The 13875-nt window shown below is 37.6% G+C and overlaps 1 protein-coding gene and 1 pseudogene across 9 annotated transcripts in view; one reads left to right on the top strand and one right to left on the bottom strand.

Moving 5' to 3' along the window:
* Clcn3 (chloride channel, voltage-sensitive 3) overlaps positions 1-13875 on the bottom strand; it is a 72929-nt gene that overhangs the window by 16769 nt on the left and 42285 nt on the right. For all 9 annotated transcript variants that reach the window (XR_001778397.2, NM_007711.3, NM_173873.1 and 6 more), the window contains 7 exons: positions 11391-11490; positions 10143-10330; positions 7328-7450; positions 5924-6130; positions 3524-3604; positions 1914-2459; positions 75-261 (listed from right to left, as the gene is read on the bottom strand). Coding sequence is in view for 8 of the 9 variants with exons in the window: in NM_007711.3 (NP_031737.1) it covers positions 75-261; positions 1914-2459; positions 3524-3604; positions 5924-6130; positions 7328-7450; positions 10143-10330; positions 11391-11490 (1432 nt within the window). In the remaining variant the exon portion in view is untranslated. The remainder of the gene's footprint in view (positions 1-74; positions 262-1913; positions 2460-3523; positions 3605-5923; positions 6131-7327; positions 7451-10142; positions 10331-11390; positions 11491-13875) is intronic.
* Gm18394 (predicted gene, 18394) lies at positions 8485-9043 on the top strand (annotated as a pseudogene).

A 13875-nucleotide genomic window follows, 5' to 3' on the forward strand; every position in this document is an offset into this window, starting at 1 on the left:
CTAGTCTACTACTGGCTCTTTTTTCTCAGATTGCCAACAGCCAAAAACCAAGCAAACAGAATCGATCCTATTACCTAAGCACGCAGCAGCCCCAACCATGGCATACAGCCCGGGAGTGATGCAGTCAGCCCCAACCTCACACCACTCCTTGAAGATAAACCAGTCGTGGTGATAGTAGGCAAGCTGCTCCACAGCGATCCCCACAATTCTCCCTGCAATGGCTCCAATGGCCATGCTGGGGATAAACAAGCCTGACGGGACCTGTGACAGCAAGGAAAGAACTTTTAATGAGGTAACAGTTCTCTAATCACGTGACTGAAAACTAGATCCTATGAATTTTTTTTTCTAACAATAGGCTCCATTCGTATCTTAATGAAACGCTAAAGTCCTTACACAGAGTAAACTACCACAAAATCCTGTTATATCAAATAGTTTGTTAGTAATTCTTAGATTTCAGTAACAAAGGAATAAAGCAGCTTCTCTAAGTCAAAGAGAAATAGCTCAAAATTTATCATCCTTTATCCTAAAACATCCTTAGTCTCTAACAAAGTTTTCAGTAGTCCACAGTAAAATGGAAGGGGGTAGGGGAGAAAGACAGGTATTTCCCATAAAACCAAATTTGTTCCATCTGAAGCAGTAAGCTCCCAAGATTGTCCCTCCGTTTTACTTTCACAAATGGTAGAAACAGCAGATGTTACTTCTCCTAAAGAGCTACAGCATATGTCAGGTGATGTTTCCAGAATTCCCAATATTCTAAATGGAATATACATGTGAATCAACTAAAAAAGAAAAATCTTTATTGGAAGAGATTCTTAAAAAATAAGGACAGAACAAATTGGCATGTTCTGGGACAGTTAAAGGGATATACAACACAAAGGATTAAAATACACTTCACAATCTTCAGCTATAATCCTTCAGCCAGAGACCAGGACTTAACAAGGGCCTGCCACCTGCCTCCAGCTTCTTCAGTGTTGGCCAACTACAGCCAATGAGACTCTTTGGCGTAATTCTACTGTTAACATAGGCAGTTATTGGGGAAAACAACCCTTAGACGGGACAACTCTAAGGCCTCTTTAACTCTGGTAGGAAAAATAAGAGTAAAACTAAGATTTTTTTTCTGTTTTTTTTTTTTTTTTAAGTTTGATATTCAATGCACTAAAAAAGGCAAAATAAAAGCAATCTTAAAACTATCAACCTTCTAACCTCACAGAAATAAAGCTGTTGCACTCGCTACATGAGCTCAGTCTGTGAAAGTATGCCATCGCTTATAATCATCAACTCCAAAGGAACTACAGGTGGCATGACTGACTTTGTGATTGATTCTGCTTCTCTATGTGGGTATTCCTAAGAAAGCTGTAGTTAGTGAGTCCAAGAGAAGCAATGTTCCAGGGCTCACAGCTCTAAGGCCCTGATGGATTGAGTCCTATTAGAGATCTAGCAACTTGATTCTGAGACCACAGTGCCAATTTAAGCTAACATACTACAGTGGTACAGAGAAGGTAGTATAATGGTTTCTCCTGGATTGTTAGCCAGCTAACTTTTAAAACAAGAGATTATCCTGTATTATCTGGGTGGATTAAAAGTAATCCTAGAGTTTTTTTTTTTCATTCGAAAGTGGGATTTCTAAGAATTAAACAAGAGAAAGATCTGGCCAACCAGGACTGGCTTTGAGTTGCAAGAAAGGGAACATAAGCAAAGGAAGGGATGCAGCCTCTCGAATCTAGAAAGTTCAGAAAAATAGACTCTGTCCCACAGACTCCAGAAGTTACTAGAAACCTCTTGATATCAGACCAATAAGTCCTTTTCAGATTCTGGTCTCAGAAGTGCAATCATTTGGATGAAATTTCATTTCTTATTACACATAAGGTCTTGGAGATATCATTATTCCAGTATCATCTCACATGAGCACTTACCTTGATACCAAAAGTGAATACTGTCATTATTATTTTAAATATGAGCGCTAGGCACAACTGCCAGATAGCTGAATATACTCCAACGCCTGCTGGACGGTCAGGAATATCGTCAACAATTTTACTGGCATTCATGTCATTTCTGTAGTCACAGAGAGAGGAGGATTCCAACGGCCCACAATCTGTAAACAGCTCTTTAATCAGTTCACTGGTGTTGAGCCTTGTGTATGGGTTGGGGAAGGCTATCACAGCAGTAATGGCTGCAACAATAATGACTTCGAGAACAGGATACTTTCCAAATTTGGTGGACTTGCGTCGACGACACCAGGCAATATTTGCCCTAATAAAAAAAGCTCCCCAAAGCCCTCCAAATACCCCTAGGAGAATAAAAGGAAACAGTTCAAAAAGGTACCATGGTGTATGATACTCCACATAAAAGAGGACCAGACGGCTGTTACCAAATGGATTGATGGATCTCAAAACAAATGCTGCCACCAAAGCAGCAAAAAATGATCTCCATAAAGTTTTGAGAGGAAAATAATAGCTAACCTAAAAACAGAAAAGAAAAATTAGTGCTATCACCTATTTCAGAGTAACTATAACTTGAGTAAATATAAAATTTACCTTAAGTAACTCAAGCTTCGTTGCAGTTTGAATTTATGTGATTTGTCCTAATTAAAAAGGGATGCTTTGACTATCATAACTACAAATTCACAATAACTGATAATGAATGTCTAATAATCATCTAGACTACCAAGAACTGTTTAGTTTTCCAAGAGTTTCATATCTAATACAATTATGTTAGCTATAAATATCTCTATAGTAACTCTTGTTAACTATTAAAGATGGAGCTCACTTGTCTCTTCTATAAAAAAATACAGATTCCATGAAGCAATGAAATTATCTCCTTAGACATCAGTAACTGTTTAAGAAATAATCATACAAAAAGAGAAAAGAAACAATCATACAAACTTCAAACACGCAAATCATAAAACTTTATTAAAACTCAGCTTACAGACTGATTTAAAATAGTAAAAATAAAAACGCAGCTGTAATTGAGCCAGCAGATAGATAGATAGATAGGTTTCAGAGGCTTCCACTGAGTGAAATTCACATTTTGCCAGTTTTAAATATGTGAAATTCAGCTAGAAACAATTACCACTATCTAAACATGAGCAAAAGGTTTAAAGCAGAAGGCAGGAGGAGAAGTGGGTCAGCAATAAAGTGCAGATACTGCTCCTATAGAAAATTCAAGCTTGGCACCCAGCACCTCCACCCAGAGGCTCACAACAGCCTGCAACTGCAGCTCCAGGGGATGTGATGCCCTCCTCTGACTTCTGTGGTCACTTGCAACTCACCCGCATATAACTCAAACACATATCCATACACAGAATTAAAAACAAATCTTAACAAAAATAAAACATTAATAAAAATTAAGTAATAAAAAATAAAACAATTTTCTGAAGTTAGCAGTTTTGTATAAAACATTTTTTATGGAGAACTACTTTGAAACTGTATACAAAATAAAGTTAAAATCGTAAGTTCTATTACACTAGCAATAAAAATAAAGTGTGCACCAAGATACAGTTTTAATGCGATTCTTTTTTACGTACCTCCTCCAAGCTAAAAAGAACTCCTCCGATCGGTGCACCAAAAGCCACAGAAACCCCAGCAGCTGAGGCGGCTGACAGCACCTAGGGAGAGGATGCAGTTTGTTTCTAAAGTTCCCTTACCAATCAAACAACCAAACAAGCTTTTGTATTCCATGCTATCCCAGGGCCATTTCAGACCTTAACCTACATGTCCCCCTTGCAAAGCAAGGAAGGCAAGTACTCATTTCTCTAAAGAGTTATTTTTTCTTTTCTGCTTTAATTTAAAACTCATTTGCACTTTTTCTATACTGTCAAAACATTAATGCCAAACATACAATGAGTGTACTATAAAGAGAAAACAATGAATACAGGCAACCTTCAATACTTAATGTTGGTACAAAGAGGGGAGAGAGAGGAAACTGTGGAATGGGGGTACACGTTTACTTATTTTTAAGTAGGACATCATTTCTCCAGATTTTGGAGCTAACTGCTTCACTCATTACTCTAACCCTTATGAAAGACGCTGCAGTCCATTAAACAGTTTCTATTATAACTCCCCTAAACCCTCTGAAGTATAGTCTAAAAGTACAAACAACAGCCCCTTTGAGTCACTAACTACGTGGTAAAGACAGTTTCAAGGAAGAACAAACTCCACACACTCTTGCAGCACTCCTGGGCAGCTGTCTGTGCCCTGATCACTGCTGCCTTCCCACCTGGAAAGTGATTGGATTATTATTAAGACTCTACTCCTTTCACTACTGTGATCCCGTGAATATCTGAGGGTACTCTAATCACTTCCTCAAATCATCTCATTTTACAAATTTTCTGGAAGAAAAGATAGAGGAGATAAGAATCAAGTTGTAATGCGCATAAATTGTTTGAAGCTGCAGGCAGAAGTCCTGCCTCTGCCATACACTGGCTGTGTGACCATAGTAAGTACCTCAGTCCCCCGTGTCTCCCTGTTCTTGTCTAAGACGATCATGATGTTACTTAGTGAACATATATGAAGCACTCAGAATACCATCTAGAATCCCATAATACAGGATTTGGATATGTCTTTTTGCTTAGCATACCTAAATACACACACACACACACACACACACACACACACACACACACACACACACAGAGAGAGAGAGAGAGACAGGCAGACAGACAGACAGACAGACATAATTATAGCAATAGCACAGTAGTTAAAAGCATAACTTTTGGAATCAGAAAAAATTTAAATCCATATTCTGCTATAACTTGTATGCTATCTAAAGCACGTCTGCTGGCGTTTTAAGTCCTAGTTTCCTAACTTCTAACTGATGGTGGTAGTGCCACAGTAGGATTACTATGGAATCAATTTTACAACGTAAGCAGATACTTCCAGAGTACCAGAAACATAGCAAAGTATATCTTTTGAATTTTCATCAAGGACGAAACTAATATACTTTTAAATGTTTCACTTTGGGAATATCTAAATACAAAACAAGAACAATACTTTAATGCTAATATTACAAAGTACGATATACCTTGTACATAGTATATAACTTGTATAACGTACCTTGTATCTACCTTGTATAATATACAAGGTACTATAATTATTTATATTAAAGAAACTGATAAAAATGTGTGTGTGTGTGTGGGGGGGGGGGGAGGTTACACTAGTAACAACAGGATGAAAGGCTAGGGCCTGCGTTCCGTCTTTGATGCAATGGAAAAGCCACACATTAACAACTGAAGATCTCTGTACCACACAAGGCTGCCCAGGTCTGGATTACGGAAACATAAGGTAAGACTCCCAGAGACAATGAGGCTAAGGAAGCTCAGACTGCAGTCGTGCTCAGGATGCTGCTTCCCTTCAGAGACACCCACAGCAACAGAGAAAGCTAGCTAAAGCTGGAGTTTACTTTAATCACCTGCTAGGAAAATGCATGTTGCTCTGCAACAGTAAAAGAGGAGTGTAAGGTACCTGAGTAAACATCTCCCACACTCCCTGTAAATTCCTGACTTAAACTTTCAAAGTCCTGAAGGCCCTCAGAACTTCGCCATGGTGCTTTCAAGAAAGGTTTCTGTGTATTATACAGAATTTCCATGGCATTAGACTCTATCTCCAGGAGGACAATACAGCCCATTTCCCAAGCCTGAAAATGCAGTAATGTCAAAAATCCAGGGAATAAAAACAGCAAAGATCTTTGAAGAAATGAAAGGGGTTCTTGCTAGTCTGACTAAAGCAGCAGCAGCAGCTGCAGCACTCAACTCCAGAAAGGTGAACGTTACGAAAGAAAAAGGAAGCACACGCTAATCTCAAATTTTAATCTGAATCCATGGCTTATGTAAGAGTTATAGGAATCTTTATACCAGGAAGTCATTCAATGGACATCAAGTTGCTTTAACATTCATCCCTCTGTTAAATCAACTACAAATACCACTTACCTCCCTCTTTTTAGCTTCATTGGTGCTATACTTTGGAAAGAGGTAGGAAAAGATGTTTCCACAGCAGCAGGCAACATGTACCAGGGGACCTTCTTTTCCTAAACTCAAACCTGATGCCACAGCCAGCACTAACGTGATAGTTTTAATCATTAAAGTCCATTTTCCCAAGTATCCTCTGATGATAAATCCACTCAAAATAGTTTTAATCTACAAAGGAATGAAGAAGGCAATTCAATTTCCTTTAGGAAACTTGAGAACTTAACTTCGCTAAAAGTCTCATGTTTCACTCACAAAACATCTACGAAACTTTGACCAAGTATAAAACAATTCATAATTTTTAAAACAAACTTTATCATATATCATAAATATGTATCACATAATTAAATATAATTAAATTTGAAATTTTCAGTTGTAGGAGTAAGCCCAAGCATTTAGATACATTTCAGTCTGTCAGGAATAAAGACTGTATGCTTTCTTACCACACTGGAATTGTGTGGAATTCTTACTTATACCATGGACGATGAACAGCAACTGATAACAACTGTAGGTATTGGTTAATTTCTAAATATTTCTTTACCTACACAGCTTTTAAAAGTCACTATAATTTATTTTTTTTTTTTTTAAAATATGAGATGGCTCAGAGGTAAAAGCACTGTCTGTTCTTCCAGAGGTCCTGAGTTCAGGTCCCAGCCACCACATAGTGGCTCATAACCATCTGTAATCAGATCTGGTGCCCTCTTCTGGCCTACAGACATACATGCAGGCAGAATGCTGTATAAATAATAAATAAATAAGTGTACTTTTTAAAAAAGTTAGAAAAAACCCTAATTTTTAAAAAGTACAAAATAGCAGTAAATGAGTTCAAGCCTAAATTACTACTGAAACCAACAAGCAAGCAAGCATCTATACTACTCACCTACTGTGGGCAATTTTTTCCTTAGAATATAAAATCACCAAGTTTATAAGTCATTTACTATTTATAAGACTATTTACTATAGTCAATGGTTTTAGAAAGAAAAGAATATATTACCATAAGACTCAAACAGCAAAACATCAACTAAGCCATCAAAGAACTTAAGGCAACAAAACATTTCTGAAGTTTTTGTTGTTTAAACTTAATTTTCTTACTTATAAGCTATGTATTAGTGGTGAGAAGGTGTGTATGTGTGTGTGTTTGTGTGTGTGAGAGAGAGAGAGAGAGAGAGAGAGAGAGAGAGAGAGAGAGAGAGAGAGAGAGACTGATGATCTCTCTAGTTGAAACATCTCTCTAGCCCCCAGTTTTATGTTTTAAATTTTCTTTTTCATGTTAACAACCAAAAAAAGAAACTATTTTCTAAAAAAAGTGCAGTTCCTAAAGATAAAAAGTAGCATACAATTATCATTCAATAATATTATATGGCTTACCTCTGGAATTCCAGAGCCACAGGCATATGGAGCAAATACTTTCACCAAAGAAACTGCAAGAAAGGCAAAACTCAAAGCCCAAAAGATGTACATGATGTAGTTCATGATATAAGATCCAGGGCCCTAAAAAGCAAAACAGCTCATAGTGTGAACATGCTCTACAGCGCAGCACGAATTCAAGCAGCTGGCACATAAGGAACGGATGGAGAACTTACCAGTACTGCTCTTTGTACCTGCAGGGTTCCATTCAGATATGCTGTCCAGACTGAGTTCACACTTCTAAGCTCAAAACATCCTCTTACTTCAGCTTCCTTCCCAAGTAGCTGGGACTACATAAGCACGTGCCACCACATGCACACATCTGGGTAAAAGCTCTAAAAGCCTCTTGGTTTATTTCTACTATAATAAAAGCTCTATGTGAACAAGGTATTTAAGTAGGATCCAAAAGCTAACCACTGTACATACTAAGTAAGAAGCCTTATTTCCGCTTGGTAAATTTCCCAGTTTTCTTGATGCCTAAAGTCTTGTTATATAGACACATTAATTACACACTGACATATGCTTACCCACAAATGTTTCACAAACTGTTAGTGGAGGTAAAAGTCTGTTAGCACTTAGATTTTCCTTTTTTTGTTGTCTTTTGTTTTGTTTGGGGTTTTTTTGTAATTTGTTTGTTTAATGTGTATATGTGTTTGGCTGTGTAGTTCACTGAACCACATGCAGAAGCCAACAACATGCATTTCAGGAGTTCCGAAAAGGGCAATGTGATTCCCTGGAAACTCAACTACAGCTAAGAGCTTCCATGTAGTGCTGAAAACTGAACTCTGGTCCCTCTGCAAAAGCAGCGAACACTCTTTTTTTTTTTTTAAATTAGATATTTTCTTTATTTACATTTCAAATATTATCCCATTTCCTAGTTTCCCCTCTGAAAATCCCCTATCCTCTCCCACCTCAACCTGCTCCCCAACCCACCCACTCCCATTCCTGGTCCTAGCATTCCCCTACACTGGAGCATAGAACCTTCACAGGACCTAGAGCCTCCTCCCACTGATGACCAGTCGGCCATCCTCTGCTACATGTACAGCTAGAGTCACAAGTTCTACCTTGTGCTTTTTTTTCATTGGTGGTTTAGTCACAGGGAGCTCTGGGGTTACTGGTTAGTTCATATTGATGTTTCTCCTCTGGGGCTGCAAACCCCTTCAGCTCCTTGGATACTTTCTCTAGCTCCTTCATTGGGGACCTTATGCTTCGTCCAATGGATGACTGTGAGCATCCACTTATATCTGCCAGGCACTGGCAGAGCCTCCCAGGAGACAGCTATATCGGCTCCTGTCAGCAGGCAGCAGTGAACACTCTAAACCAGTGAACCAGCTCCCCAGCCCCAGAATGACTTCATTCTGTTACAGTTCTCCTGAAGGTCTTTAAACTGACTGCAACTAAAGGTAAGAAACAACATATGGAACATAATACCAAAAAATATTCTTTCAATCTAAACTATAACAATGGTTTTTTAATATATCCATATGTGAATATAAAATACATCCAATAACTTAGCATTTCTAAGTTCTGCCCTTAGCATTTCTAGGCATGCATGAAATTGCTGATGAGGAGAAATCTGAAAAAGAAGAGTGTAATATGTGGACTGAAGTGTGGCAGGAAAATGTACTTGGCTCCTTTGGAGGTATTCGATTGTACCTGCAGGAATTGATTACTATTTAAGCTTTATTTAAGCTTTATTTGAGAATATCATTGCAATAATATTAAATATTTTTTAATGGAGGCGGAGAGTGATTCTACTTTAAAAAAAAATGATCTTCCACCATCTGCAAATACAGCTTATTTCCAGTTCCTTTTTCTTTGGGAGGCTCCATTCCTGACAAATAAACTCCATTTCAGAAAGCAGGACATAATGAGCATATCAACAGATTATGGGGAGCCCAGCCCCACTGGATACATCACACCTCCTGTATCTATTATAGCTCAGGGAAAGGAGGAGCGCTGGAGTGGGCACACTCATAGAAAGATTTTTAAGAAGCAAAAATACCAAGAAGTTTAACTTAAAACAGTATCTTTTAGAAAAAGGCAGATAAGCAAGACCTAAGAGTGGCAGTTATCAGTAGATCCACTAATGTGGAAAAGGAGGACAGGTCCCAGGATCCCACCTCTAGACAAAGAGTTATAGGAACCAAGGAGAGCAGGAAAAGGGAATATCAGCCTCTTCTAAGGATCCGATACAAAATGACCAGCCGTGAAAATATATACAAACAAAAATGGACTCCGAAAGATGTACTCATATATTTATGTGTGTGGGCTCGGCACACACGCACTCGCACCCCCATACACACGTAATAATGATTTAAGATAAGGAGAGCACAGGGGGAGTTGGAAGGAAGGTGCCTGGGAGGGCATAGAGGGAGGAACGGGAAGAGAGAAAGGATGTATTCTATTTTAATTAAGTTAAAAATGTACAAATTTCTTTAAGTATCTCAACTTAGAAGCTGATTTTATAAATTATAAAATATATCTCACACTTCCATAATTCATATTCCAACATTAGTGACATAATGTATTAATCCACATTAATAACTTTCTATCAACTTCGCACAGCTCCTGTTGCAAGAACTATACTTCTGTCACACCTTGCCCTAAACCCACATCCTGACCATGCCACTCATGTGATTATGCAGTAAGTACCACGCAGGCTGCTGGAGACCATCTGCACTTGCTCTCACTATGCATATCTTCCATTCCTCTGCTACGGAGGTTTGCTTTTTTTACTTATACCTAGCAGAAACTAACTCCAGCAAAGACTTACCTCTGCTTGGCCAATGATTAACTCTGCCCATGTTTTCCACTGTGGACATTTATCCCTCTCTTCAAACGTTGTCTCATTAGAGCCCCAACAACACTGTTCATGGTTGTACCACAATGCACTGAGGCAGATGCCCTCCTTCAGGTCAGTCATCCAGTCAGCAGCAATGTCTATCAATCCAGCTAGTGCCCCTGTAAGAATACAATGGAAATGGTTCAAAATATGGCTGGCTATGTAGAGAGAGTTGAAACTATCTAGTTAAGGATTAATGAAAAGCAAAAATCATCCCATAGATAAAGAGTCAGTTAGGAACTGTTTTCTAAGTAATTGGAATTCTTTGTTTGGAATTAAAACCAACTCACATCATTAAAATTAATTACAACTTAAAACGAGAAAAGGTTATTTTAAAAGTACTGAAATACACATCACAACTCTAGCAACTGCAATCAGGACTTTTGGTTAGCATGTTTCCATCTAGTCAGTAGACTAGAGCTCATTAAAATGTAATGCTTGTAGAGAGCCATGGTGGCACACACCTTTAATATTAGCACTTGGGAGGCCGAGGAAGGCAGAATTAGATCTCAGTGTGTTTAAGGCCAGCCTTTGTCTATGTATCATGTTCCAGTATAGCCAGAGTTACATATTGAGATTGTCTCAATACAAAAGAATAGAGTAAAATGTTCATTATGTATAATTAAGGAAGTTCATATCATTCACTGAATTATTCATGTAAGTTTGAAATTTTTCTTAATTAACAGAAAGCTATACATATAAAGATTATCTTAATGACAAAATATTGAAAATATATAAAGTTATGATCAAATTAGATCATTCTTATCACAAGAAATCAATAGGTCAGACAGACTGAGCACAACATTCTTAACGCATGCCACTTATCAATACTTCTCTCTCTCTGGTCTTCACAAATATCTTACTTTTTCCTGTTTTCTGTCTTGCCTGATGGAGGCGGAGAGTGATTCTACTACCCCTAGTGGGATTCACACTGTCAGCTGCTAGTAGTTCAACTTCTCTCTCTAGGACTAGGCAGTCACAGTGGACAGCCAAATTGATAAGACAAAGCGCCCAGTCAATCAGACTCAGTCGCCTGATCTCATATTTACTTTTTTCTAAGAAACGTAAGCACTCTAAAAAATTCTAATGTACCCAAAAAGGAGGAGGGGGTTATCCAGTTAACTTAAAAGCAAAGCCAAGCAAGATAAAGCAAAAGTTTCCCTTAAGCCTTCCCCTTACCTGATGCCAGTCCCGTCAGTGTAACAACAAGCCATCCTGACCAGGCGTCATACAGACTTTTTGTCATTTCCCATGCTGATTCTTTTTTTTTACTGTTGATCTGAAATTACAAATATGTTTCATTTCTTAAACTGTATTTCTACAATGCTTGAGTCTACTTAATTTTCTCAAGTCTCATAACACAGAAAGTACCTTGTAAACTAAAGAATAACAAAGCAAATTTGGGATAAAAATCACTCTGCAGGGCAGCTGTACCTAATAGCCAGAGGCCACACATCAAGCAAAGATCTATTTGTTTTTTAAATAAGAACATCTGGATTTGACTGTTAGGGCCCACGGGCCACATGGAAGTCTAATCTACACTGTTTCAAACCTTATCTGCTACACACAGATAGTTTACACATCACAAGTTAGATAATATAGCTGTAAAAGTCTGGCTTCAGTACTTTAGTAACATATAATTATGTTTAAAAGTTGAAATTAATGAACAAAAACTGCTCAAAAATATAATACCTGAGTCACACCAGCAGAGTGATCCCCCCAAGTTACAGAACTGTGAATACATAGGTGTAGAGCTCTAATCCTACTTGTAACAGCCAAAGACTTCCCTGCAAGCCAGAAGAAAACTGTCCTCGACTGATTGACTGCATGCAGCTAAGAGATTAACAAGAAGAAAGCGGATTTGATGCAAATCTCCCCTCATTAACAATAGCAGTATGCTATTGTAATAGCATGCTTGTCTCCCCAAGAATGCACTTCTAAACCCATTCCAAACTAGCTTCTTTTGTCTTGCTCACAGCTTAGCTTTAAGAAGCTCTATTGTCCATCTAGGGCCACAATGCTCAACTAGCCTGTAGAAAAGTACAGCAAGAATTCAATGACCTGATCTATTTTGAGTGGATCATCTATTCAAAAGCCACAGGACCAATTAAAAAGACCCAGTGAATAAGAAAATCATATCCCTTTCAAATAGAAGCATCCAAACACAGATATCAACCACTTTTTAGAAAGTCTTACAAGTGGTCACTAAGTTCCACTTTGTTTTTCCTTGATAAAAAATAAGCATATTTTTAAAAGATAGTATTAAGTCATTTTCAGACAGTCTCTGCCATTCTTCTTATTCTTCTGTTTGTACACAGCAGATGTTCAATAAACTCTTACTGGTCCATTTTCAGTACAAGAACACTGTGTGTAAAATAGTGTTGATTCATCACCAAGCTACAAAAATATAGATATCACCTAAATGTTTAACAATATAGTATCAGTTAAATAAGCTGCACTGCTTTCTTAAAACAACAACAACAAAAACCAAAATACCCACTGGTAATAGTACCTGTCACTTTGTAAACAAATTAAAAACAAAACAAAACAAAAAAACAAAAACAGTATTCTTACTCAGTGGAAATTTTCTGATACTTGTATTATGATACTATCTTATAAAAAGTATCAATATGAGATAAAATAGTTCTCAAAGAAAACTCCACAGACAACAGAAGGCCATGAAACTCAGGAAGCTCTGCATGAGAAACCATGTCCAGCTTAGTCAGATTGTATATGCCTTGAGTTAAAGTCCCAGGACCCACCCAACCAATTAACCGACCTAGCAACCAACCAACCAATTAACCAACCGCTGTCTACATCTGACAATCCACATAGATCAGCAAACTAGTATCTTCTACATGATAATTTCATGTTAAGAAAATGTATTCTCAAAGTTCAAGGTAAAGCAATGGATTTTAATTTAACAAAGCTGGAGTTAAGACAATTCAAAATGCACGTAAGAGCTCATCTTTTACAAGCTGCTACGATGAAAAGCAGATATGAGAATGTATCGGTCTTTTATTAAGCCAGGCAATCATGAAGACTACTAAAAAAAATCACTCTGCAAATACTTTTTAATTTTGAAAAATGTATTATTTTTATATTAGTTACATTTAAAATAGTGAGTTTACAGTTACAATTTTTAAGTGAATTAGTTTTTTGTTTTTGGTTTTTTTCTAGACAGGTTTTCTCTGTTTTGAAAAAGTGCATTTTAGATGATACCAGTGTGCATTCACTATACTGTGGGATTTGGAGTCAGGATTGTTCTGCTTTGAGATAGGGTCTTGTTATTTAGCCTATACTGGATTCCTGCAACTCAGCCTCTTGATTGCTGAAATTATAGACATGCACTACTATGCCTCAATTTTCTTTCTGGCTTCCCTTTGGGGGGAAAAAAAATCAAAAACTTAATCCAGGATACTTGAGAAATACTTCAGCATTTATTACCAGTAAAATGGTAAGGAACTACAAAATCCTACAAAGTGATATCTTCTTTGTTTCTGGTACATTATCGTCCTTTCATATTAGACTTGGCAACAACGTTCCTTTTGCATTAGCTACTGAGATGCTGAAAGCAAGTATCTTGGTGACCTCATTAAGCTTGGCCAGTCTTTACCCAGTTCCTAAGCTGCATTTCTCCCTTTCTATCCTAATGTGTCTAACT

This window comes from Mus musculus, chromosome 8 (genome assembly GCF_000001635.26).
Source record: "Mus musculus strain C57BL/6J chromosome 8, GRCm38.p6 C57BL/6J".
NCBI lineage: Eukaryota > Metazoa > Chordata > Mammalia > Rodentia > Muridae > Mus > Mus musculus.